Source organism: Pyrus communis, chromosome 17 (genome assembly GCF_041283825.1).
Source record: "Pyrus communis isolate YQ-2024b chromosome 17, ASM4128382v1, whole genome shotgun sequence".
In the NCBI taxonomy this organism is placed as follows: domain Eukaryota; kingdom Viridiplantae; phylum Streptophyta; class Magnoliopsida; order Rosales; family Rosaceae; genus Pyrus; species Pyrus communis.
In genome coordinates this window covers 9,764,546-9,788,137 of record NC_142581.1, presented here as the reverse complement: position 1 = coordinate 9,788,137, position 23,592 = coordinate 9,764,546, and the positions used below count along the sequence as shown (strand labels likewise).

Here is a 23,592-nt window from a genome sequence, read left to right as displayed (position 1 = left end):
GGGCCAGGGGTGAGGGAAATGAGAGAGAAGAGAGAACTGAGAGAAGAGAGAGATGAAAGGCTCGGGGACAAAAATCAGGGGGTGGGCCCCTTGAGCACACCCAAAAACCATTTTAAAAATGAAAATACTTCCAAATTTTGTGAAAATACAAAAATATTCTTTTTGTTCCGTAAATTTTAAAACAAGTTGTTACATAGTATATATAAATTACATTGACAGTGGGATTGTTCAAATTAATTTTGCTTCCTGAGACAATCCTCGAAGTAATTGAATATTTGAAAATGTCTTAAATCCTTGCCTGACAAAAAAAATTTCAACTTTGCCCAACGAACCTAACCCTAAACTCTAAATGCTAAACCCTAAATCCTAAATAATAAAATAAACGTTTATCCGACGAAGTTCTTAAACTTCTGTCGAGCGACAGATCTTAACCCGACAAAATTATCGAATTTTCATCGGATGATTTAAATTTCTTTTTAAACATGAATATAAATGGTCATTGTGAACTCAAATAAAGTTGATTGAATACTTTATTTAGTATATAATAATATTACAGCAGTGAACCTTTAATCGCTGTCTATATACTACTATGTTTCCCTATCATCTTCAATATCCCCTTCATTGCTTAAGTAATCGGTGCTATTGTCAATTCCGGTGAATTGGTTGTAGGAGCCCGAGGTCAATAGATAATGCATCTCTTTCAACTGGGGTGACACTCGACATCTCGAGAATGGTGATTCAATGATGTGGTTGCTCTGTACCCTGGGAAGGTTTTCTGGTGGTTGCTCTGTACTCCGGAAAGGTTTTCGGGTGGTTGTAGAAGAATCCTCTTGGTCGGTATCCTCATTGTCATCCTCTTAGTGTAATATCTCATACTGCTCTTATGGAAGCATGTGAAAAAGGACGGCAATATAACAATGCTGAAGCAATATTTAGAAGGATGCTGTCTTCTGGGCCTGAACCGTCTGCCGTGACACATCAAATAAACTAAAGATATTTGTTGAGCCGAACTTGTCACTGTCCTAACAACTTCGATTAAATCTTAATTTTCAGTTTAGTGCTGACAACATTTTGATGATGCCGGCATCTTCAATATTTTCAATGTTGCCGCCCTTTGAGCATTATGCATGCTTTCGTTGGAGTCTTTCTACCTGCCTCATATAGTACCTTGAATTACAGGGATGTAAGTTCAAGGAAGCTGAAGAAATATTTGAGACTCTTTTAAATGAGGAAAAATCACCTTTAAAGCCAGACCAAAGCATGTTCCACATGATGATTTATATGTATAGGAAGGCGGGGAGCTATGACAAAACTCGTAAGATGTTTGCAGTGATGTCTGAGAGAGGTGTTCCACAATCGACGATCACTTATAATAGCTGGATATCATTTGAAAATAATACAAGGAAGTCTCCAAGATGTATAACCAGGTAAATTTTGGTAAAGTACATGAATAATTACTTAATTAGCCATGTAGCTCGGTAAAGCATGCTAAACCTTCCTATTTGAGTATGCTTTACAATTATAAAATAGGGTTGCAGCAATATTTTGCCGGTCTGTTTTGAAGAAAGAAAATAGTTTCCTTGGTCTGTTTTTTTTACTACTTTTTAAGCATCATTGGTTGATATATGATCCAAATAGAAGAATGTGCGGCCTTGCAGCAATAATTTCCTGGTCTATTTTGAAAGGAAAAAAAAAAAAAAAAAAAAAGCTTACCTAAATGAGAATATGCGTTTTGTTATCACCGAGGTTTAACAATGATTTTACATGGTTGCCAATCACACATAAAAATTACTAAAATTGGCAAAGATTATTGATCAAGGAGACGTAAAAATCCTGTATTTTCCTTCTTATGCTTATCATTTTACATTGTTTTTCTTTCTTTTGCTTTTTCCGAAAGGATTGTTGTGCTAACTAGTGGCAGTAAATGAATACTGATCACCATGTGCACTTTATGGGATAGGCCAAATAAACAAAACTGGATAAGAAAAAGTTTCAACTCTGTAAAATATTTATGTCGTCTTCCTTTCTTGTCTAGCTCTATCACGAGCAGAATTCTACAAACCAGTCAATGTTGGATTGGATTCGATCGACATCCATCAGGTCGTTCCTCTCACTTCTCTCCCTTCACCAATGACCTTGGCATGTGTTTGTCGAGCGAAATACCTAGGTCTTGTTTGCAATTTATGGTTCTACTGTATCGTATGTCAAAAACAGTGGTCCATTTACAGATAATTAAAGATATGCCTTCGTTGGAGGGTAGAAGTAGCCCTATCCCTAAAAATTTACTCTCTGATCTCGATAGTGACCCCTCTGTTTTTCTTTGTTTTTTATTCAGGCTTAACCCTTATCTTTGCTCTTACACGAGGATGCTATCAGCATATGTGAATGCATCTGACATGGAGGGTGCTGAGAAATTCTTCATAAGAATAATACAAGATGCATTTAAACCCAATGTCATCACTTATGGGACCTTAATCAAAGGGTATTATAAGACAAATATTATCGAGAAGATGATGGAGAAATATGAGGAAATGCTGGCATCTGGTATTAACCAAATTGAACAGTCTTGACGACAATCATGGATGCGTATGGAAAGAACAGAGATTTCGGCAGTGCTGTTGTTTGGTACCAGGAAATGGAATCCTGTAGGCTTCCGCCTGATCAGAAAGCAAAAAAATACCCTTTTCTCTGGCAAAAACAGCAGAGGAACAGAAGGTGGCTAACCAGCTTCTAGGAAATTTGGATCAGAGTTAGCAATGAACAAGGAACTAGTAAGTCTTTGGTGCCTGTTGATGAGAATGATAGTGACGATGAGTATGAAGAAGAGGACGATGAAATGTATGATGATGAATTAGAGTGTTCTTCACAAGTCACTTCATCAAATGATGAGCGAAAACATGAACTGCTTTATTTACACTCTGATAACGAGAAAAACCTCGAGGACTTACTTGCAGTTGCAGATTTGTAAAGTTGCGATATTCTATTTTGTGGTATAGTGGCTTGACGGTTAAGCCAAGAATATAAGTTAAGAGTTACTTTGTGTGAGCGGAATTACTTCACACCAGCTTAAGTGAGTATATTTTGCTGCTTGTGAACTATATTGGATCAGTATTCCGGCCACCCTTGATCGTCTTGCTCTTTGAGATGAGATGGAGGGAGAACAAAATCTAACCGTTTGATGTTGCAGCAGCCTAGTTAATGTGCATTTTTTTTTGGAATTCGCACTTGTGTATAACCACAAGCACAATTTTGTGATTCAAGTGTTGCAGCTTCTACACTAAAATGTCCGGTAGAAATTTTTACTGCTCATTCTATCAAACAGTGACTTTTGCTTTCAGTCTGATGAGCTGTGTGCAGGGGAAGAAACAAAACAAACATCAAGGCTAATTCTTGTCAACCATGCGATATCAAAACAAAGGATTTCCTACATGAAGCGCAGGTGAAATGAAGTTCGGAAACCTTCATGGTCACCTCATATATCGGTCACCAAGTCTAATCTTTCCGCACTTGCAGATCTCTTCAATCGTTCAGCTGCTTTTTCAACCTACAAAAGCATGGCCATTGGCGAGAACTTAGTCAAATGCACTTCATATTTGCAATTAAGATTAGATTTCGAAATTTAAATTACCTCAGCAGTCCAGTTTGTTCTTGCAGTGAGAACAATTAGAGTTACTGTTTGTAGAAAAACTCCAATGACCAAACCCCACCAACTACCCTGAAATATACAAAAAAATTCATCATTTTTCATCACTCACAAAGAAAATCAATCACTTTACTAGCAAGAGTTAGGAGATATTCAACTTACTGCTACTCCCGTGCTGGTTTTGAAGCCTAGAACACATCCGATTGGAAGACCGATAATGTACTAACATGTCAGGTTAACATACGCCACAACAGCTTGCCATCCACTTCCGATCGCCACCCCTGAAATTCCACACAAGCTAAATTATAAATGGCGGCTAAATACTTTGCTTATAGGTTGTTCATCTACTGCATCTATATATCATGTATGAATACCAGAGAGTATAGGTTGAATGCCATTCAAGAAAACAGAGATGGCCAGCAATGGGGTTAAATTCGATACTGCAGTTATAACCTCGTTGTCGCTTGTAAAAAGCTTGCTTAGTGACTCGGAATATCAATATAATCGCAGTGAAGATTATGCTAATCAGTATGCTCGTCCCGTTCACTACAAACACCGAAAACTTGGCCACCTTCGCGTGGCCGGCACCGAGTTCATTACTGACTCGAACACTGGCTGCCGCGGCTAGCCCTAACATAAATTGCAAGTCCCAGTTCAAGTAGTTCATGCTGGAATTGCATCACATCAAAAAATGTAAAATTAGATTAAAATGTCTGTTAAAAAACCTGATCAAAATTGACCAATAAAAGATGAAATAGAAAGAAAAAAAAATTATGGTGATTCGGAGCATAAAATATCATTCTGAAATAAATTGATTTAGCAAAACGCTTACCAAATAGAAATGGAGTCCTGATATCAGTATGGAAATTTTCAGGAACACCGATACTGTCCCCACTTAACCACCCCACTTAAATGGAGTCCTGATATCCCCCACTTAACCACCCCACTTAAATGGAGTCCTGATATCAGTATGGAAATTTTCAGGTCGACGGGCCGAGGGCCCACTCCAACAACACCGATATTGTCCCCCACTTAACCACCCCACTTAACCACCTGCACAATCCTCAGGTGTGGGGTTTTATCACAAAAGGCCTCGGTGTTAATTAGAGAGGGGTATTTCTATTTAAAGCACTCTTCTCTTCTCCCTCTGTCCGAAATTTTCAGGTCGACGGGCCGAGGGCCCACTCCAACAACACCGATATTGTCCCCCACTTAACCACCCCACTTAACCACCTGCACAATCCTCAGGTGTGGGGTTTTATCACAAAAGGCCTCGGTGTTAATTAGAGAGGGGTATTTCTATTTAAAGCACTCTTCTCTTCTCCCTCTGTCCGATGTGGGACTGGGGGTTCCAACACTCCCCCGCACGTGAGACCCATAAGGTGTGAGGTTTTATCACAAAATGCCTCGGTGTTAATTAGAGAGGGGTATTTCTATTTAAAGCACTCTTCTCTTCTCCCTCTGTCCGATGTGGGACTGGGGGTTCCAACAATCAGCACCAGCCCTTGGCTGTACCAAATCTCCAAACTACATCAATACATGACAAAACCCAACGGTTATTTGTACGTAAAAATGAGTTTTATAAGTGAGACGTAAAGTACAAAAAAGGTGAAAAGAGTAATACATACAAATAAAACCGGAAACAAATTTTTAATCAAAAGAAGAACATGGGGACGCTAAAAAGACAATAAGTTGTCGCTCTCCGTTCTATTGTGACTAAAACTTTGCAACCGGTTGTATCTGCGTGTATTTCCTAAAAATCTTACACTTACCAGAGCATGATAGCGGATGCAAGAGTCAACTTAAAGTAAGGCCAAATGCCCCTAAAGGCCTTCCCAGAGAAGCCAGTCCAAGTCTCCTTACACTTGGGGCTGACAAAAATGTAAATCCCATATACGTTAACAAGAAGCCACCATGAGAAACTCAGAGTGAGAGCCGCCCCCGTCAGCCCATAATCCGCCACATAAACCACCACCCAACTGAGCAGAATGTGGACGAGGAAAACCCCGACCGACATATAGGCCAGAGGGTTGACAATGTTTTGTGCTTGGAGAAACCTCTGCTGAGGGCAGTTTATGGCAAATGCATAGAGCTGTGGGACTATTCCTCTGGCAAATACTTGTCCCTGCGCTGCTATTTCCTCTTTTTGGCCAATGGCTAAGAGGATTGGACCTGACCACCAGCACAAAAATGTTGGGAGCACTGCTGCTCCCAAGTGCAGGATGATTGCTCTTTGGCATATGATTCCCATTGCTGGATATTGTTTGGCTCCATATGCTTGCCCACACACTGTTTGCACAGCACTTGCCATTCCCAACTTTGATTCCAAACCAAGAATTAAGAACACAAAAGTGTTAGTCCAACCATACAAGAAAAATATGGAGAGAAAATTGGGCTACGTGGCTTTTTAGCGTAACAAGTTTGGCACTCTCGGTTTAGATTCAGATACTCCAAACTGAACATTTTGTGTTTTTTTACATGTATAATGTGAGCGCTTGATGCTAACTGAAGCAGCGAAAAAAAAAGACACTAAATGAAAACTGCTATTTGCACTTTAAAATAGACATTCAATGAATCTGGCACGAGTGCAGAATGATTATGTTAGAGTGCTAATAACCGTTGTCGTTAATTATCAGAGTACATTAGCAGTTTGGGTACGTACCATAATACCATAAGCAAGACCCTGAATTCCAACACTGGCAATAGAGGCACCAGCAAGCTCCAAGGCACTCAAATGCCCACAAAACATGAGGGTGGTAAAGCTGAGCATGTAGTTGAATATGGAGACGATGATAGATGAGCCGGATAAAATCCATAAGAGCCTTGATTCCCATGCCACCAGCCTAAGCCACCACCGAACTGCAACGGGCTTGTGCTCCAGGAACTCTTCAACGGCAGTGGACGAAAGGTCAGAAATCCGGGAATGTGAGTCGAGCCCGTTAAGTAGCGGTTGGTACTCTTCTGCCGTCCCCATGGTTATCTCAGCGGCTTAGCCACCAAAATTTGATGGTTGTGAAACTGTGTGAGATAGTGTGTATGTGCTTTACGTGGAAGGAGTGTGCATGATGTATTTATACGCTGTTACACTGTGTGGAAAAACAAGGAGGGAAAGAGGAGAAACTATGTTATATTTAACTACCATTCAAAATATTAGGTGTACAGGGGAAGTTTAGCTGCAACTACCTATATATTCTTGAAATTGACATAAAGTCAAATGTCCACATTCAAAGGCAGTCTTCAATTATATATGTATTAACCTTCATGCACATGCTCACATGAGTGCAGAAAATATGTTTTGAATTACGACGTGCTATGCATTACTTACACGTTTTAAATGTATTTATATGCGAGAATTCCTTCCATAATTTTTTTTGTCAAAAAAGAAAGTCAAATATTTGAAGTAAATAATATGCTAGAAGAAACCCCTCATAAACTAATCAAAACAGCTAAATCCACATTAATAAAAGCGATCTTTCAATTTCCATTTACATTCTATTGAATTTACATTAAGATTAGAAAAAAAAAATTTAATAAACAACTGATTGAATCACATTATTTCTAACCCATTATGAGACTAAGTCCACTTCCTCCCCCTTAGTGTAGATAACATCGTTTGTTCAAGTAGAAAAAAATTATCATTTAACAACTAATTGAATCAAATTATTATGTGCATGCGAGAACATTATTTTTTTATTTATTTTATTTTTTATTTTATAATTGGCACTACATGTCTCTTAAGTATTTGAAAATAGAGAAATAATATTTAATAAACAACTGTGTGCAAAATGCATTTTTTGAATCACAGCTACGTGCGACTTATATATTTTAAATGTATTTATATGCGTAAATTGCTTCAATATTTTTTATTTCATTATTTTATTTTATTTTTATCATCGGAGCTACGCACATTTTAAGATGTTTTGAACACAATATTGATGATTTTTCTTATTTTTATTATATTTTCCTTTCTCCTTCACATAAGCACCATCAACTTTCACTCATTCTTTCATTTTTTGTTATTCATTTATCTCTTCCCACTTATATTTATATTATATTTTATGATGAAAAAATTACCAAAATCGCCTACATTATTTGATGCATTATTTTTGGTTGCGTTTGATTTTTTTTTGTTTTGTTTTGGGAGCATTTTTGTCCAAAATGTTTTGGTGAAGTTGTGACCCCAAATGGGGTCTGCTAGCTTTATATATAAAGATAAACTAAAATTGTTAGTGGCTGGTCAGGTACTTGGTATCAAAAATGACTTACAAGACACGAGTTCATTATCACGTTATGTTCTGTGCTAATAAAATAAAGATATATGAACAAACATTTTCACATGTTTTTATTTTATTAGCACAAAAAGCTACCGTGACGACAAACTCATGCCATATAAATTGCACCTGCGCCATATGAGTCATTCTCTACCATTGTCATTAGGTTTTCTTTCAAAGGACCAGTGTCATTAGGTTAGTGAGGCACATTTCAGTTGACGACGCCTCTTGTTATTTTTCAAAGATATCCTTTAAATCTTAAAGTGGTCTTTGGCCAATTTCCTATGATTTGGTTTTTAAAATTTAACATATTTCTTTCTACAATTGTATCGATGATTTGAATACCATACAAATCTGATAATTCATCCTGATCCGATCGGAATCCAATCTATTTACAGAATATATGTCTATTCAATTTGAATTAACATTCCAACTTCTAGAACAAGTTTACGAAGTTATTTTGATATTACATACGAAATAACCATGCTTGGATGCGAATAGACATAACTACACCTTAGAAAATGTGTGAGAATTTGAACTCTCCTGGCGAAGTCGAGCTAGCGGTATAACCTAGGTAGAGAGCACTAGTCATGCTATTTGGCCCAGCTGAATGGTTGCCCATGTCAGAAGCTCTAATCATGAGGTTCTATTTCATCCTACCACTCGCTCGATATGCTACATGTGCAATAAATTTTATTATAAATTTGCATTATGCATTAACATTCAATCGTCAGAAAATATTAAGTTTAAAAGAATATGTTTATCTGAAAGGTGCAGGGTGAGAGAGAATGTAAGTGTTTCACCTGAAACTAGAAGGAGTAAGGTGAATATATTTATACGTTGTCACATTATGTAGGAAAAATAAGAAGGGAAAGAGGAGAAACTGTCTTTTAACTTTATGTCCTCCCTTCTCTTTAGTTGTGATACTACATTCCCATCCCACCATGTACTTGGATAGGCGGCCTCTGATAAAATAATGGATTCCAAATTTGCTACCCTCCTTCACTTCCCCTTCCCTAACCCGCATACCTATGCAGGATCCCAATTGAGGTCAAGTGTTAGGTATTTACATACCCTTAGTCTCACCCTCTACCCATATGATACTTTGTTTGTATATATTTGCAGGAGTTCGTGAAGTGGATTTAGATCTGGTAGACACCTTCTCGATCCGGAGTTTGGCTTTATCCGAGGATGTGATGGTGGTGACGATGTGGTCTTTGCTGCTGGAGATTAGAATTTTTTGCTTTTTGTTTTCGACTGCCTTTGGACCTAAGCTTATATGGGTCTTCCATTATATCTTGAGTTGTTACTCTTATTTTCTTGGACCTTTTACATTTTCGGTAGTTATTTACCCGGTCCTTTTTGAATTTTGTACTAGTTTTTGCCTTAATGAAAATTGACTTTCGGATTAAAAAAAAAGAAGGTATAGTTACCTACCATTCAAAATGTTAGGCACCCACTAGTTTGTACGTGTTATCTTAGCAAGAGAAGTGTAGCTGCAACTAAACTACCTATTTTTTTGGTCGACATTCCATTAAATACAAGCTTGAATTGATTGACACATCAGATGATATCAGTGTGTGTCAGGACAAGTGCCATTACGTTAGTAGGCCACATTTCAGGACTTTTTTTCTTTCTCTAGTTTGTTTTTTTCTAAATCTAAATTTCTATTTTGGGGAATTAGTTTAGTAGCCCTCTTACACAACCACCAACAAACATTTCAGGTCTTTTTTTCTTTCTTTAGTTTGTTTTTTCTAAATTTAAATTTCTATTTTGGAGAATTAGTTTAGTAGCCCTCTTACACAACCACCAACCAAAAATAGTTCTGTTACTGAAGTGTATGTACTAGATCCTTTTACCAACCACCAACCATAACAGGTTGAGTCAATTTACCTGTTAATTTTAATGGGTAAAATAGCACGATTTGTCAAGAATTCGTTAAGATAGTAAATGTGACACGACACGATCCGTTTATTAGGCCTAATTAATAGTATCTCAAAACTAAATGCTCGTCACAATTTAACCAAGTTAAAAATTTTTAAAAATAATTTATTTACACATGACTACTTAGAAGAAATTTTTAAATACAATAATCACACCGTCATATGTTTTTATTATAACTGTAGGATTATTGTAGAAAATCTCCTTGAATATAATAAAAATTAATATAGAGTCTCAGGAACCATTACTAAATTGAATGGGTCTTACAAATCCAACTAGTTTTTGGAAGGATCTCTATGTTCCTTTCTATTCCATTTGTTACTACTCTACTGGAAAAAATAAAAATGAAAAACATATGCCTAAGGGACATATAAACTTATAAGATAAGCTAATTTATCAGAGGGGATCATTCAGATCAATCAAAGAATTTGCTCAACAAAAACAGGTACAAAATAGACAGAATAGCCACAGAAAAATACAAAAGTATATACAAAAAAAGTTAAAAACAAGTACAAATTAAACATCTTAAAGTTTAAAAAATACAAAAAAAATAAAATAAAATAAAAAAAGTGCAAAAAGAAACATAATTAATAGATACGATTAAACAGAGGTGCGCGAGTCGCTAAAAAATGAGTGTTAAAATCTTTTTTGTTTTTAAATATGCTAAAAGCTAGGTTGGACCAATGTGCTCAAAATAGATGGTGGTCCTTTAGCTTTAGGCCGAAGTAGACACTTTTGGGAGACAGAAGCTTTGGATGCAATTCAGAATATGTTCCCAAAAGCTGTACCAAACGCAGCCTAAGATCGGTCCATGGTCATAGTAATTTGGACGACAATAACAGATGCCGATCAGTTGATGAAGCAGTACTACTGTCCACAATTGAACTTGTTGATGTAAAGAAATCATCCCAAGGACCAGTCACTTCATTTGGAACATATTCAACTTCTTCATGATTTGGCTGCACATTAGAACCTTTAACTGATTTTTGAATCCCTTCCAGCTCCATTGCAACTTCCTTCATCGTGGGATGTCTCTTTCCATTCAAGTCCAAGCATCTTCTTGCAAGGCAAGCAACTGCCTCAATATGTTCTTTACTTTCTTTCTTCATAATCCGAACATGAACGATATCAAACAGATGTTTCTCTTCCATTTTACGAATGAAGTATGTGGCTAGACTTCTGCCTTCTTCCGATCTTGTGAATGAAATTGGTTTTTGACTCGTCAAGAGCTCAACGAGGACTACTCCGAAGCTATAAACATCGCTCTTTTTAGTGAATTGGCTTGACTGGAAGTACTATGGATCCAAGTATCCAAAAGTGCCTTGAACTAGTGTTATTACATGAGTTTGATCGATGGAAATTGATCTTGAAGTTCCAAAATCAGCTACTTTTGCTCTGTACTTGTCATCTAAAAGTGTGTTTGTGGATTTAATATCACAATGATAAATGGGAATGGAAGCTGATGAGTGCAGGTAGAAAAGAGCTCCAGCGACCTCAATGGCAATTCTCAAGCGCATATCCCACGGAAGAGGAAACTCTTCATTATCTTCGTGGATATACTCGAAAAGGGTACCATTGGGAACATATTCATACACCAGTAGAGGAATCTTTGTCTCTAAACAACACCCGAATAGCTTAACCACATTCCTGTGGTTAAGTTGTGAAAGAATGACAATCTCGTTAATGAAAGGCCTGGGTTTCCCTTCATCAATCACCTTCGACTTTTTCACTGCAACAAGTCTTCCATCTGTCAACATTCCTTTGTAAATGGTACCTTGGCCTCCCTAACCAAGTATTCTGTTCACATTAAAATGATTTGTGGCCTTCTTTAGCTCATTTGGATCAAATATTTTTATTTTCTCAACATTGATTTCACCGGAGCTCAATTGTTCTTTGATCAATAAGCCACCATTTTGTTTGAAGAACTTCTCTCGGCGTTTAGTGTCATTTCTTTTCTTCACTACCTTGGATAACCACCACACAGCAGCAAGAAGGAGTAATAGCCCCAAGCTTGCACCAACACCTGCACAAATCAATACATTTTACAAAAAAATACCCAAATCTTTGGTTAATCTCTTTGGAAAACTTAGTGAAATGTTCAAGTTTTTTTGCATTTGAGTCCACTAAAAGTTGCACCAGACCAACTGAGGGGACAAAGGCGTACCTATAACCATTGGTTTCACTGCAGATTTTTTCCTTTCAGGAGGACTGTAAATGTAAGCTACATAACTCCTAAGAGAATTTCCACAGAAACAAGTATTTCCAAGATTTTTTAGCAAACAAGGGTTCATTTGTGGATCCGCACATTCATCGATATCTGATACGAATTAAGTGCAAAAAACTGATTAACCAAACGGCAGAAGAATGAACATTATAAAAGATGAATTAGAAATAAATAGTGAAAATATTTGCCTTGTACTTAAGGCCATTTCTTGAAATGCCAAAGTATTTGTAGTTCAAAATAAAAACAAAATAATTAAGAAGATAGTGAATTTGTGAGAGGTTTACCTTGGCATCCATCAGGAAGATACGAATTTCCTCTGTATCCCCCTTTGCAAAAACATCGAACCACGGAGTTCTGGTTACTAAAAGAGGTGGTATTTCCACACCGAGTTGAATTGTTTAAAGTTGTTGATTTATTTGTTGCAAGCGAGTCATATGTCCGTCTATCGATCCCCCACTTCAGCACCATAGGAATGTAGTCCATGTTTTGTATGTTTGAGGCTTTTCTTGGTCCTTCGTTCTCAAACCATTGTTGATCTACTAAGAATGCATACTTCCATCCCTCTATGTGTTCCCTGGCTTCCACGCTCTCTATAGATGTATTGAACATCTGAAGATCCGAAGGTACTACTACTACTACCTGCTGTTGAACCACTTCGGCATAAAGATAAGTACCCGTCAATGGTAGAACCGTTCATTGTCATTCGAGCCAAGTTGTTGCATCCGATAGCAGTGAATCTATTGTTGCATTGGGAGAAAACAAAAGGGCCACCTTCCAAGCTCATAACATAGGCACTGCTCATATCACCACACGTTGACTTTGCAAGATAGTTGACACGAACTGTGCCTAGTTTCATTGATACATTCAGAACTTCAAGTTTGGTGCTATTTAAGAAGGGCTTGGAAGGATTATAAGTATCATTGCAGGATATTGAAAACCATTCATCAAGGTAGCAGTTGGGTCCAATTCCAAAAGAGTATAGAATCGTAACACCCCCACACTCTAGTTGGCAACCAGACTTTGCCAGAGGCGGTGATTGTGCTAATGCACTACTCATTTACCAGAAAAGCAAAACCATCTGAAAAATTTGTACCACCATTTTCATCTCTCTCTCTCTGCCTTTGAACGTGACGGAAAAAAATCCGAGTTCCCCATCCCTGCTTTATAAGGAGGAGTCCGACTAATAATATATTCTTTTACGCGTTACGCAGAAAGATCAAAGTCAAAGAAGAAACATTGAAGGTTGGGCTCAGATATATAGTTCTTTGCACTTTCCTGCTGATTTCACTGAAGGCCGTACAAGATTGAAGGAACAATTCTTGGTATAATGAAATTTGTGTTGTGAAAATTCTCCAGCATTCTAGAATATTAGACCTGTTCCTTTCTCTCCAATCCATCTGAAGCCAAATTTTCAACAAGTCACTTTAACACGAGGAAATTCGCATGGAAATAGAATGGTTATGTTGATTGTTCTCTTCTTTTCTCAAATAATCTTTTTTTTTTTTAAACATTGGCAATGTTCAATGCAGTATTGAAAACATTGGCAGTGTTATGAATGCCCACACATATTTTCAATGCCCATACAAAATGATATTGACTTGGGAGATGAAGGAGGATCGTACTTTCAAAGATGTGTAATGTAAATTTCAAAATGTTTGTCTGGAGTTGCTTGATAAATAGAGCACTCCGACTACTATCAAGATACATAGAAAGAACAAGAAGGATCAATAACATCATTATCTATCTCTCCCTCTTTTATTTGTCATCCCTTTGTGTTATAGTTATATTGTGATATATTACACCTGATTCTCTCATGTCACTAATAAAGGTTATCTCTCTAACTTTTACCTATTTATAACACGTTATCAGCACGACTCTCTAAATATAACCATTTCTCATTTCTCTTCGCCGAAATAAATCATTCCTTTTCGCCGAACGAAAAAAAAAAGTGTTTCCTCTAAGGATTTTAATGTTCATCTTCTTCCTCTGCCTCAACTGTTGGATATACCCTCGCGAAGAACTGTTTGCACCATGCCTACTTTTAGTTCTCAACCTAATAGTTACATATATCTTTGATTTCTTGTTTGGTGTAGATCTTGATTACTAACTCAGTGTTTATTTATGTTAATTTTACTGCAATCCAAGATGGTGCGGTATAATCACCCATCTTGAACTGCAAATTTAATCTTACTGCAATCCAAGGTTGTGCGGTATCATCGCTTATCTTGGAGTGCAGATCTAATTTTATTGCAAATTTTAGGTGGAGCGGTATAATCGCCCACCCTACCATGCATATTTAAATTTGCCTGCTGTTTAATTTTATTGCATTTTAAGGTGGAGCAGTATAATTGCCCACCCTGCTTTGCGTATTTAAATTTTCTTCCAACTAGAGTGGTGTGGAATAATCGCCCATCTTATGTTATGAGAATGGTGCGATACAATCGCTCTTCTCATTCATCGTGTAAATCTCAAGCCACAAGTTTCGAGTGCTTATCATTTTGTCCTGAAGATCAAAATGAAGAATTTGTAAGAACCAGAAGTTCTAACACTACATCCCTAGATTATATATTATTGCAAGTTCTTACACATCTTAGTTTTCTTTCAGAAAAGAAAATGGCAAGCTTTGTAAAACTTGATTTTGTTGCCCTGGACATTACTGGGAAAAACTACTTTACCTGGGTAGTGGATGTCAAGATCCATCTGGAGGCAGGGAATCTTGCAAAAACAATCAAGGAGGAGAACAGTGCATCTTCTCAAAATCGGGCGAATGCCATGATCTTTATCTGTCGTCACCTTGATGAAGGACTAAAAAGCGAGTACCTAATGATTGAAGATCCATTAGCTCTCTGGAAGGAATTAAGAAACAAATTCGATCACCAGAAAACAGTGATTCTTCCAAGAGCTTATTATGAGTGGACTCACCTAAGGATCCAGGATTTCAAGTCAGTGGATGAGTACAATTCTGCGACGTTCAGAATTAGTTCCTAGATGAAACTCTGTGGGGAAACCATCACTGAGAAAAATATGTTAGAAAAGACTTTCAGCACCTTTCATGCTTCTAACGTGCTCTTGCAGCGGTAGTATAGAGTGTGAGGTTTCACTGAATATAACCAGCTGATCTCTGTGCTCCTGGTTGCTAAACAAAACAATGAGCTCATGCTGAAAAATCATCATTCCCGACCTACTGGATCTGCACCATTCCCAGAAGTGAATGATGATTCCCTCGAAGTGAACGCCATATCCTCTGATGGCAATAATCATAAACGAGGACGTGGCCATAGGTGAGGATGGTAGAACGAGAAAGGCAAGAATCATGGTGTCCAGTTTCACAACTAGGTTCCAAGGCATAATTTAGGCCCAAGCTTCAAAAATGTGGTGGCAAAGCTTATATGAACAATGCTCCTAGAAACTCTGAAGGAGCCTACCATAAATGTGGTGGCAATGACACTGGGCGCGTACTTATTGTACCCCAAAACATCTGGTGGATCTATATCAAGCCTCCATCAAGGATAAGGGTGTCGAGACCAATTTTTTTGACCAGGCTAAACCAATGGATATACCTGATCCACTTTGTGACTTATTAGGGCAGTTGAACACAACCCACCTAGATGTCTTAGATTTTATTGTGGAAAAGGGGAATGAAGTACACCAGTCCGACTAAATTAGTTATGTTTGATGGAATGAACTTGTAGTTCAAAACTAGCATTTCAAATTCAATAAAAGTGGTGTTTAAATTTCCTATTATAACTTGCTTTTAACTATGATTCCCTTACTCAGAGAGCATGGATAAAAACTATGGTCATTCTCAAAACATGAGAAATAACGGAGATATTTGTCTTGCAGACAACACAACCACGTATACAATACTTTGAGATCGAAAGTATTTCTCAAGATTGATGCTTACAAAAGTAAGGGTAACAACAATATTAGGGCAATCAGATGTGATTGAAGGCTCAGGGAAAGCCCAGATTATGTTACCAAATGAAACACTATTGTTCATACAGAATGCATTGTACGTTACTCGATATACTTGAAATTTGTTAAGTTTTAAAGACATACGTTTAAATGGATACCACATTGAAACGAAAAGTGCATAAAATGTGGAGTATCTATACATTACCTCCAATGATACCCAAAAGTGTATATTGGAGACGTTGTGTGGTTTGTCGAGTGAATTGTATCATACATACATAAAGACAGTTGAATCACATACTGTCATGAACCAAAAGTTCATTGATTCAAAAGTTTACATGCTTTGGCATGACCGTCTGGGTCATCCAGGATCTACCATGATGTATAGGATCATTACCAACTCTAATGGACATCCATTATTGAGCAGACACATTGCTATCTCAAATGAAAACCCTTGCAAGGCTTGTTCTCAAGGGATGTTGATAATTAGACCATCACAACTAAATGTTGATGCTAAATCCCCATCATTTCTGCTAAGAATTCAAGGGGATATTTGTGGGCCCATTCAACCATCTTGTGGACCATTTCGATATTTTATGGTTTTGGTTAATGCATCTACCCGATGGTCACATGTTTATCTCTTATCAACTTGGAATGTAGCTTTTGCGAGACTTCTTGCTCAGAAAATTAAGTTGTGAGCACAGTTCTTAGATTACCCCATTAAGTCAATCTGACTTGATAACGTTGGTGAATTTACGTCTCAAACCTTTGATGATTAGTGCATGACATTGGGCATTGATGTTGAACACCCTGTTCCTCATGTTCATACTCAAAATGGTTTAGCAGAAGCATTGATCAAGCGGCTTCAGTTAATAGCTCGCACTTTGCTCATGAAAACAAAATTGCCAGTTTCTGCATGGGGTAATGCCATCTTACATGCTACATCATTGGTTCGATTGAGACCTATAGCCAACCACCAATACTCCTCAGTACAACTGTGTTTGGGTATCAGCCAAAAATTTCACATTTACGAGTTTTTGGTTGTGCTGTTTATGTACTTATTGCAGCACCACAACAAACTAAAATGGGATCTCAACGCAAACTGGAAATTTACGTGGGCTTTGATTCACCATCTGTCATTTGATATTTGGAACCCTTGACAGGTGATATGTTTACAACTCGTTTTGCTGATTATCACTTTGATGAGACAGTCTTTCCGTCGTCAGGGGGAGAAAATACCGTTCTAGAAACACGGAAAGAGCTGACATGGGTTGTTCCCACCTTATCTCATTTTGATCCACATAGCACTCAATGTGAAAATGAAGTGAAAAAGATTGTTCATCTTCAAAGTATTGCTAATCAAATGCTAGATGCATTTAATGATGCTATGAAAGTGACAAAATCACATGTACCAGCTGCAAATGCACCTGCAAGAATTGATGTCCCTGTTGGAAAAAATAAAGTGTCAGCGAATGATTCATTTGGTGCCCGCTTGAAGCGTGGTAGACCCCTAGGTTCAAAAGATTCAGCCCCTCGAAAGAGAAAGTCGAGGGCACAACTGAATCCAAATGAAATCATTCAAGAAGAAAAAATGAATGACACGTCCACAATTTATGATTCTGTACTTTCACAAAAAGAAAATGTCATTGATAAGACACATGTACTTGAAGACATAGAGGTACATGAAAGTAAAGAAATCTCCATAAATTATGCTTGTACTAATGAATTGTGGGATCATAATGAAATAATCATCGACGACATGTTTGTATTCGTAGTAGCCAATGAAATCATATCAAGTGATGATCTTGTGTCCCACTCTGTTGATGAATGCAAACAGAGACAAGATTGGCCTAAGTGGAAAGATGCAATTCAGGCAGAATTAAATTCCTTGGAAAGGCGAAATGTTTTTGGACCAACAGTCCAAACCTCGCTTGGTGTAAACCTCGTGGGTTACAAATGGGTATTCACAAGGAAATGCAATGAGAACAACGAGATAGCAAGATATAAAGCACGACTCGTTGCACAAGGTTTTTCGCAAAGACCTGGAATTGATTATGAGGAGACATACTCTCCTGTAATGGGTATTCATTAATGCCTTATGCTATTTATGCACACCCTAATTCTCCTTTTATACCCCCTAATTTTATTTGTTTCAATTGATTTGAAGGTCAGGAGTGTGCATGAAAAGTAAAATGCATGGTATCCAGAAATCAATATTTCCCTAACAAAAAGTCGAAGTTGACACCAAATTTCGTCATCCTCTGCTAGGACTTCTAAATTTTGTCGATGAATATGCTAAAAACAATGCTTTTTGTTGTTTGATTACATCAGGAAGCAGAGGCAGTTTTACGAGGAGTGAAAGGTGCGATCGCCCATGATCATAAATATATTAAAAAAAATTATTTTTATTTGCACCCTAAATCTCATCATGCAGTTTTTATAAGTGTAAATTTGTTTTCTTTCAAAATATAAAAATTTGGAGTGCACAATGAGATATTTGGAGTAGCAATAATAACACCATAAAATGATTTTTTTTTTTCTTTCAATTTCAAGTGCAACTTTAAAATTAGAGCGTTGAAGTTTTTTTTTTTTTTTTTTTTTTTTTTTTTCCTTTTTAGTTGTTTAAGATTGAACCGCTTTTGATTATTTATGCTTGTAGTTCTTTTTCTTATTATTTAATAGCATTTGTAAACTTAGAATCAATGAGTCCTAAACTTTGTTTTGATTTAAGTTATTGTTTTCTAATATTAATACATTGTCCTACTTTTTTTTTTTGAAAAACTATCTTAAGGAGAAGTACTTTCATAAATTTTGAAAATCTCGTAAACGACCTTGTCATGTAGGTTGAGGATACTTGAAAGACCTTCATCATTTAGGTGAGTCTGGATAAAATTGTAGTTTTAAAATCAAATCAAACTCGAGGAAACAAATTCAAAATTAAGGATTTATTTTTATGTATATAACCAAGAAAAGCTAAAAAAACATTACAGATGAGGTAACAAATTACAACTGTAAGAACATATACAACAAAGTATTTTAAGTAGAAAAATTGTGGTTGGACATCAAATGAAGACCGGTACACCATTGCATACAAAATCCTGTTGATGCACAAGCAACATCCCACTTCCCATCTCTAGCTGTTGCCTTCACAAATCACAGTGTCGAAAGGCTAGACAGTAATTGACATGGTTACTGTTTCACTACAACTTTTTCCCTTTAGAATTGCATTCCAATTCACTAAACGAAAACCTGCTTAAATGAAGTTTGAACACTTTCATGGCCTTGGGCTTATGCGGAGACCAAGTCTGAGTTTCCTTCATTTGCAGACTTGTCCAAGCGATCAGCAGCCTTTAGAACCTACAGAAAACCATGATAAAATCCATTGGTAACGTGGCCAAACGCGGTTCATGCCTACTATATAAGTTCACGAGTTACTTTCATCAAAGTTATTTCACCTCGGCATCCCAATTTGTTCTAGCGGTGAGAACAATTAGAACTACTGTTTGTAAAAAAACTCCGATAAGCATCCCCCACCAAATCCCCTGAAAAAAGGCCAAAACGCATCACTTTCTATCAGTATTCCTCACAAAGAAACAACTGTACGGAATGAGAGTGGGAGCGAGTGAACTTACCGCGACTCCCATACTTGCTTTGAAGCCAAGAAGACATCCAACTGGAAAACCAATTATATAGTAACAAACGAGATTGACGTAAGCCACGACATCTTGCCATCCACTACCAATTGCCACACCTGAAATTCCACGCATTTGAAATTAGAAATGGTTGTAAACATTTGTATGAAAACCTGGTTTGCCCGTCTGCACTGCAGCTTCTATCGTATATCAATACCTGAAAGTATGGGTTGAATCCCATTCAAGAAAACGGAAACAACCAGCAATGGAGTTAAATCCAACACCGCCTCAACAACATCAGCATCACTTGTAAATAGCTTGCTAAGTCCAACTCGGAATATTAATATAATCGCACTGAAGATTATACTAATCAGGATGCTCGTTCCGTTCACTACAAACACTGAAAATTTTGCCACCTTTGGATTACCAGCCCCTAATTCATTACTGACTCGGACACTGCATAAGCCAAGTCATCTTATTATGATTAGATCACTTCCAATAATAGAGCATGTAAAGGAATAATTTGATTTCTTATAAGCATTTTTTTTTGTCACAAACCTGGCCGCTGCGCTTAGGCCTAACATAAATTGCAGACTGAAGTTCCAGTAGTTCATGCTGGAATTGTTCATCACATAAGGACATGTAAAAGTTGGATATAATAATAGCAATCATGGTTAAATAACTCATGGAGTAAACTGGTAATGAAAAGATTAAATGCATTAACAAATCCATACTTACCAAATAGAAATGGAGTCTAGGGAGATTGTAGGATTGGGGAGGAGCCCTGATATTAGTGTTAGCCCTTGGTTGTACCATATCTCCAAACTACATTCATTCACAAAAGGAAAAAGATATTAGCATGTGATAGTCTTAGAAAAGATGGGGGACTAAGGGTTTAATTTTTTGGTAATGCTATTTTAGACACTCTCTAGTAGAGGTAGGCCGTACTGTTATATCAAGGATCAACCTATGTTAGAGAGTGTGTTAGCAAAGTAGTTAACTTTGTGTGTCTAAATAGCTTTGGTCAAAATTTACACACGAGTAATGATATAGACACTACATTTTTTAAAACCACATTAGCAAACCGCCTTATTTGCCGGGTAATTGACACATAAGCTTCGACGTAAGTAAGGATCTTGACTAACGTGGTCTAAGAAAGCCAAAGTGGTCGCTTTTGCAATTTTGAACTATTTTTCACCTACCAGAGCATGGTAGCAGAGGCAACAGTCAACTTAAAATAAGGCCACATTCCTTTGAAGGCTTTCCAAGAGAAGCCAGTCCAAGTCTCTTTGCACTTGGGACTCAGAAGAATGTAAAGCCCGTATATAATGACAAGAAGCCACCAAGAGAAGCTCAGTGTAAGAGCAGCCCCAATTAGGCCATAATCCACAACAAAAACCACCACCCAATTGAGAAGAATATGAAGGATGAAAACTCCAACAGACATGTAAGCCAAGGGGTTGACTATGTTTTGAGCTTGAAGGAACCTCTGCTGGGGGCAGTTTATGGCAAATGCAAAAAGCTGAGGAATAATTCCTCTTGCAAAGATTTGGCCTTGCTCGGCTATTTCTTCTGATTGGCCGATCGCTACGAGGATAGGACCTGACCACCAATACACAAATGAGAGGAGGATTGCTGCTCCCAAGTGCAAGATTATTGCTCTTTGGCATATGATTCCCATTGCTGGCAATTGTTTGGCTCCATATGCTTGCCCACACACAGTTTGCACAGCACTTGCCATCCCCAACTTTGAATCCGAACCGAGAATAAGAAACAAGAACAAAAAAGTATTAGGTCAACCAACAAAATAGAAAAATGGAAGAAAACATAAAGATGACATTGCGTACATGAATAATTTAGGGAGGAGTGACAATTCAGAATAGTTATCATGAACCCTTAGGTGAAAAAACGAAAAGGAATGCATGATAACTATTTTGGAGCGTAAGTAATGGTTCACATTTTTTATTATAGGCACATTAGTTGGGGTACAAACCATAATCCCATAAGCAAGACCCTGAATTCCCACACTAGCGATAGAGGCTCCGGCAAGCTCCAACGCACTCAAATGCCCACAAAAAATAAGGGTGACAAAGCTGAGCATGTAGTTGAATACGGAAACAATGATGGATGAACCAGATAAAATCCATAGGAGTCTTGACTCCCAAGCAACCAGCCTAGGCCACCATCGGAGTGCCACTGGCGGGTGCTCTAGAAACTCTTCAATTGCGCGGGATGACGAGTCAGTAAGCCTAGAATGCGTGTCAAGTCCAACTAACAGCGGCTGCTGATTCTCCTCCACCGTTCTCATGGTTGGTTTTCCGTGCCACCACTACTTGAGGATTTCAAAAGTGTGTGTCACTCGGAAGAGGCTAGGGCGGACATATTTGTACTATGATGCCTGACCAAACAAAGTGAATAAAAATACTTGAAACTGTTAGGTTTAACTACCATTCACGGAAGTTAGATAATTTACAGCCAGTCTATTTCAAAAAAAGAAAAGAAAAAATATTATTAAAAGAAAGAATACAATAATTCAAGAAAAAGAGAATTTCATTCTTGAAATACATAAATAGAAATTCAGCACTCAATCTACTAAAATATTAAATCACACCAATCTATTCACAATGCATAAATCACGCCAGTCTATTCATATGAAACTCTGCAAGTTGTACTTTTCAATATCTATTCAGTTGTACCTTAGTGGCGGCCAGTTCAGTGTCTTTTCTGAGCGAATGCATTCCAACAGGTTTAACGAATCTGCTTCTGTTGTGGTTGGTTTGAAAAAACACGTGGGTATCTATAGGTCAGCTGAATATAAAAAAAATTAAAATAAAAAATAAAAAAACTTTTAATCAAAATGATTTTTAATATTGACACAACTCTTTATTTTAATACCTAAAATTTGAAATCGATAGAAGTAGTTATTGAATTTTTCAATCTTCAATTATTTTAGTTCTTGTGTAAAAGATTCTGTTAAATAAGAATCAAAATAATAAAAATAACCTCAATAAAATAACATCCAAGAGTGACTTGACAAAAATTTAGGATACTTTTGTTATTTATCTTTATTTTAGTGGATTTTTTTATAGAATGACCAAAATAATTGATGGTGGGCAAATTCAAGATTACTTTTATTGATTTCAAATCTTTAATCTAGTATTATTCCTCTTCACTTGTAAGTGTGAAGTCTTAGGTTCGATTCTCACCAAAGGTGAATTTAAACCACATTATTATGCTAACTCAGTGTAAGGCTTAGCCTACACCCCCACTCCTTGATGTAGATAATATCGATTGTTCAAAAAAAAAAAAAAAAAAAAAAAAAAAAAACTTAAGTACCAAATGAGAAATTATGCCAATTTCAAAGATTATTTTGGTTAAAAAATCGAAAAAAAATATAAGTTAGCTTAATTACTTTTAGGTAAAATTTTGGTGTATTAATTAAAAATTGTGATCGGTTTCTGATGTAATATTATATTCTGTATAGTTCTTCAAAGGACGGCTATTGGTTTACCAAAAAGAAAAAAGAAAAAAAAGGACGGCTACTGTTTTGAAGAATTATATTGCTAATTATTTGTCTTTGGTGCTTCAAATTGTGGTCCATTGTTTGGCCTAACTTGGCTCTCATTTTCTTTGGCCTAATGATGAGTCAATATTATATTATATATTTTACCTTATTCTTAGTATTAGTTTATTAATTATTTTGGTAGAATTTTGATATTTTATTTTATATTTTCAACATAAGACATTTGACTTCCTCTGCAGCAAAACATGACCAAATGGACGAATTTTGGAGTGATTCAAATTGGAGGATGTTCGTGTGTCTGTTGCTATCTTCGTGTCAAAATTTGGGATTTTTCTACCAATTGGTTATTTTCTGGCGATCAAATAAAGAAGCAGTGCGCGTTGTTGAAAAATGACATTTATAGGCTTAAACTGAGTTTTTGGAGCCCAAGATGATCTTAGATGGGT

The 23,592-nt window shown here is 36.9% G+C and overlaps 1 protein-coding gene and 3 pseudogenes across 3 annotated transcripts; 1 reads left to right on the top strand and 3 right to left on the bottom strand.

Moving 5' to 3' along the window:
- The first annotated feature begins 2,202 nt into the window (after window positions 1-2,202).
- Window positions 2,203-2,968, top strand: LOC137709100 (pentatricopeptide repeat-containing protein At3g09650, chloroplastic-like; annotated as a pseudogene).
- Window positions 2,969-3,384: 416 nt separating this feature from the next.
- LOC137709101 (protein DETOXIFICATION 41-like) lies at window positions 3,385-6,686 on the bottom strand (annotated as a pseudogene). The gene is made up of 8 exons (XR_015958543.1): window positions 6,306-6,686; window positions 5,416-5,960; window positions 5,109-5,170; window positions 4,476-4,497; window positions 4,018-4,311; window positions 3,806-3,924; window positions 3,629-3,715; window positions 3,385-3,544 (listed from the first exon to the last, which is right to left on the bottom strand). The product of XR_015958543.1 is annotated as a protein DETOXIFICATION 41-like (transcript).
- A 3,984-nt stretch (window positions 6,687-10,670) lies between these two features.
- On the bottom strand, window positions 10,671-13,184 carry LOC137709102 (wall-associated receptor kinase-like 8 pseudogene; annotated as a pseudogene).
- A 5,737-nt stretch (window positions 13,185-18,921) lies between these two features.
- On the bottom strand, window positions 18,922-21,986 carry LOC137709395 (protein DETOXIFICATION 41-like). 2 transcript variants are annotated; one of them, XM_068448487.2, is made up of 8 exons: window positions 21,617-21,986; window positions 20,826-21,370; window positions 20,362-20,448; window positions 20,182-20,238; window positions 19,841-20,079; window positions 19,624-19,742; window positions 19,447-19,533; window positions 18,922-19,348 (listed from the first exon to the last, which is right to left on the bottom strand). In XM_068448487.2, exons 1-8 carry the CDS (start codon window positions 21,929-21,931, stop codon window positions 19,280-19,282), a joined length of 1,518 nt encoding a protein of 505 aa, XP_068304588.1. In that variant the 5' UTR covers window positions 21,932-21,986; the 3' UTR covers window positions 18,922-19,279. The 2 variants fall into 2 exon arrangements, with proteins under 2 accessions (XP_068304588.1, XP_088544898.1); XM_088688772.1 differs by lacking the exon at window positions 20,182-20,238 and having other exon boundaries at window positions 19,041-19,348.
- Window positions 21,987-23,592: the final 1,606 nt, after the last annotated feature.

Bases quoted from the DNA above. Each gene is read 5' to 3' on its own strand.
- LOC137709395 (XM_068448487.2), bottom strand. From the start codon at position 21,931: ATGAGAACGGTGGAGGAGAATCAGCAGCCGCTGTTAGTTGGACTTGAC. The intron at 21,371-21,616 runs GTTTGTACCCCA...TCGGATTCAAAG, and splicing joins GTCTTGCTTATGGGATTATG to TTGGGGATGGCAAGTGCTGT. The intron at 20,239-20,361 runs GTAAGTATGGAT...GAACAATTCCAG, and splicing joins CTAGACTCCATTTCTATTTG to CATGAACTACTGGAACTTCA.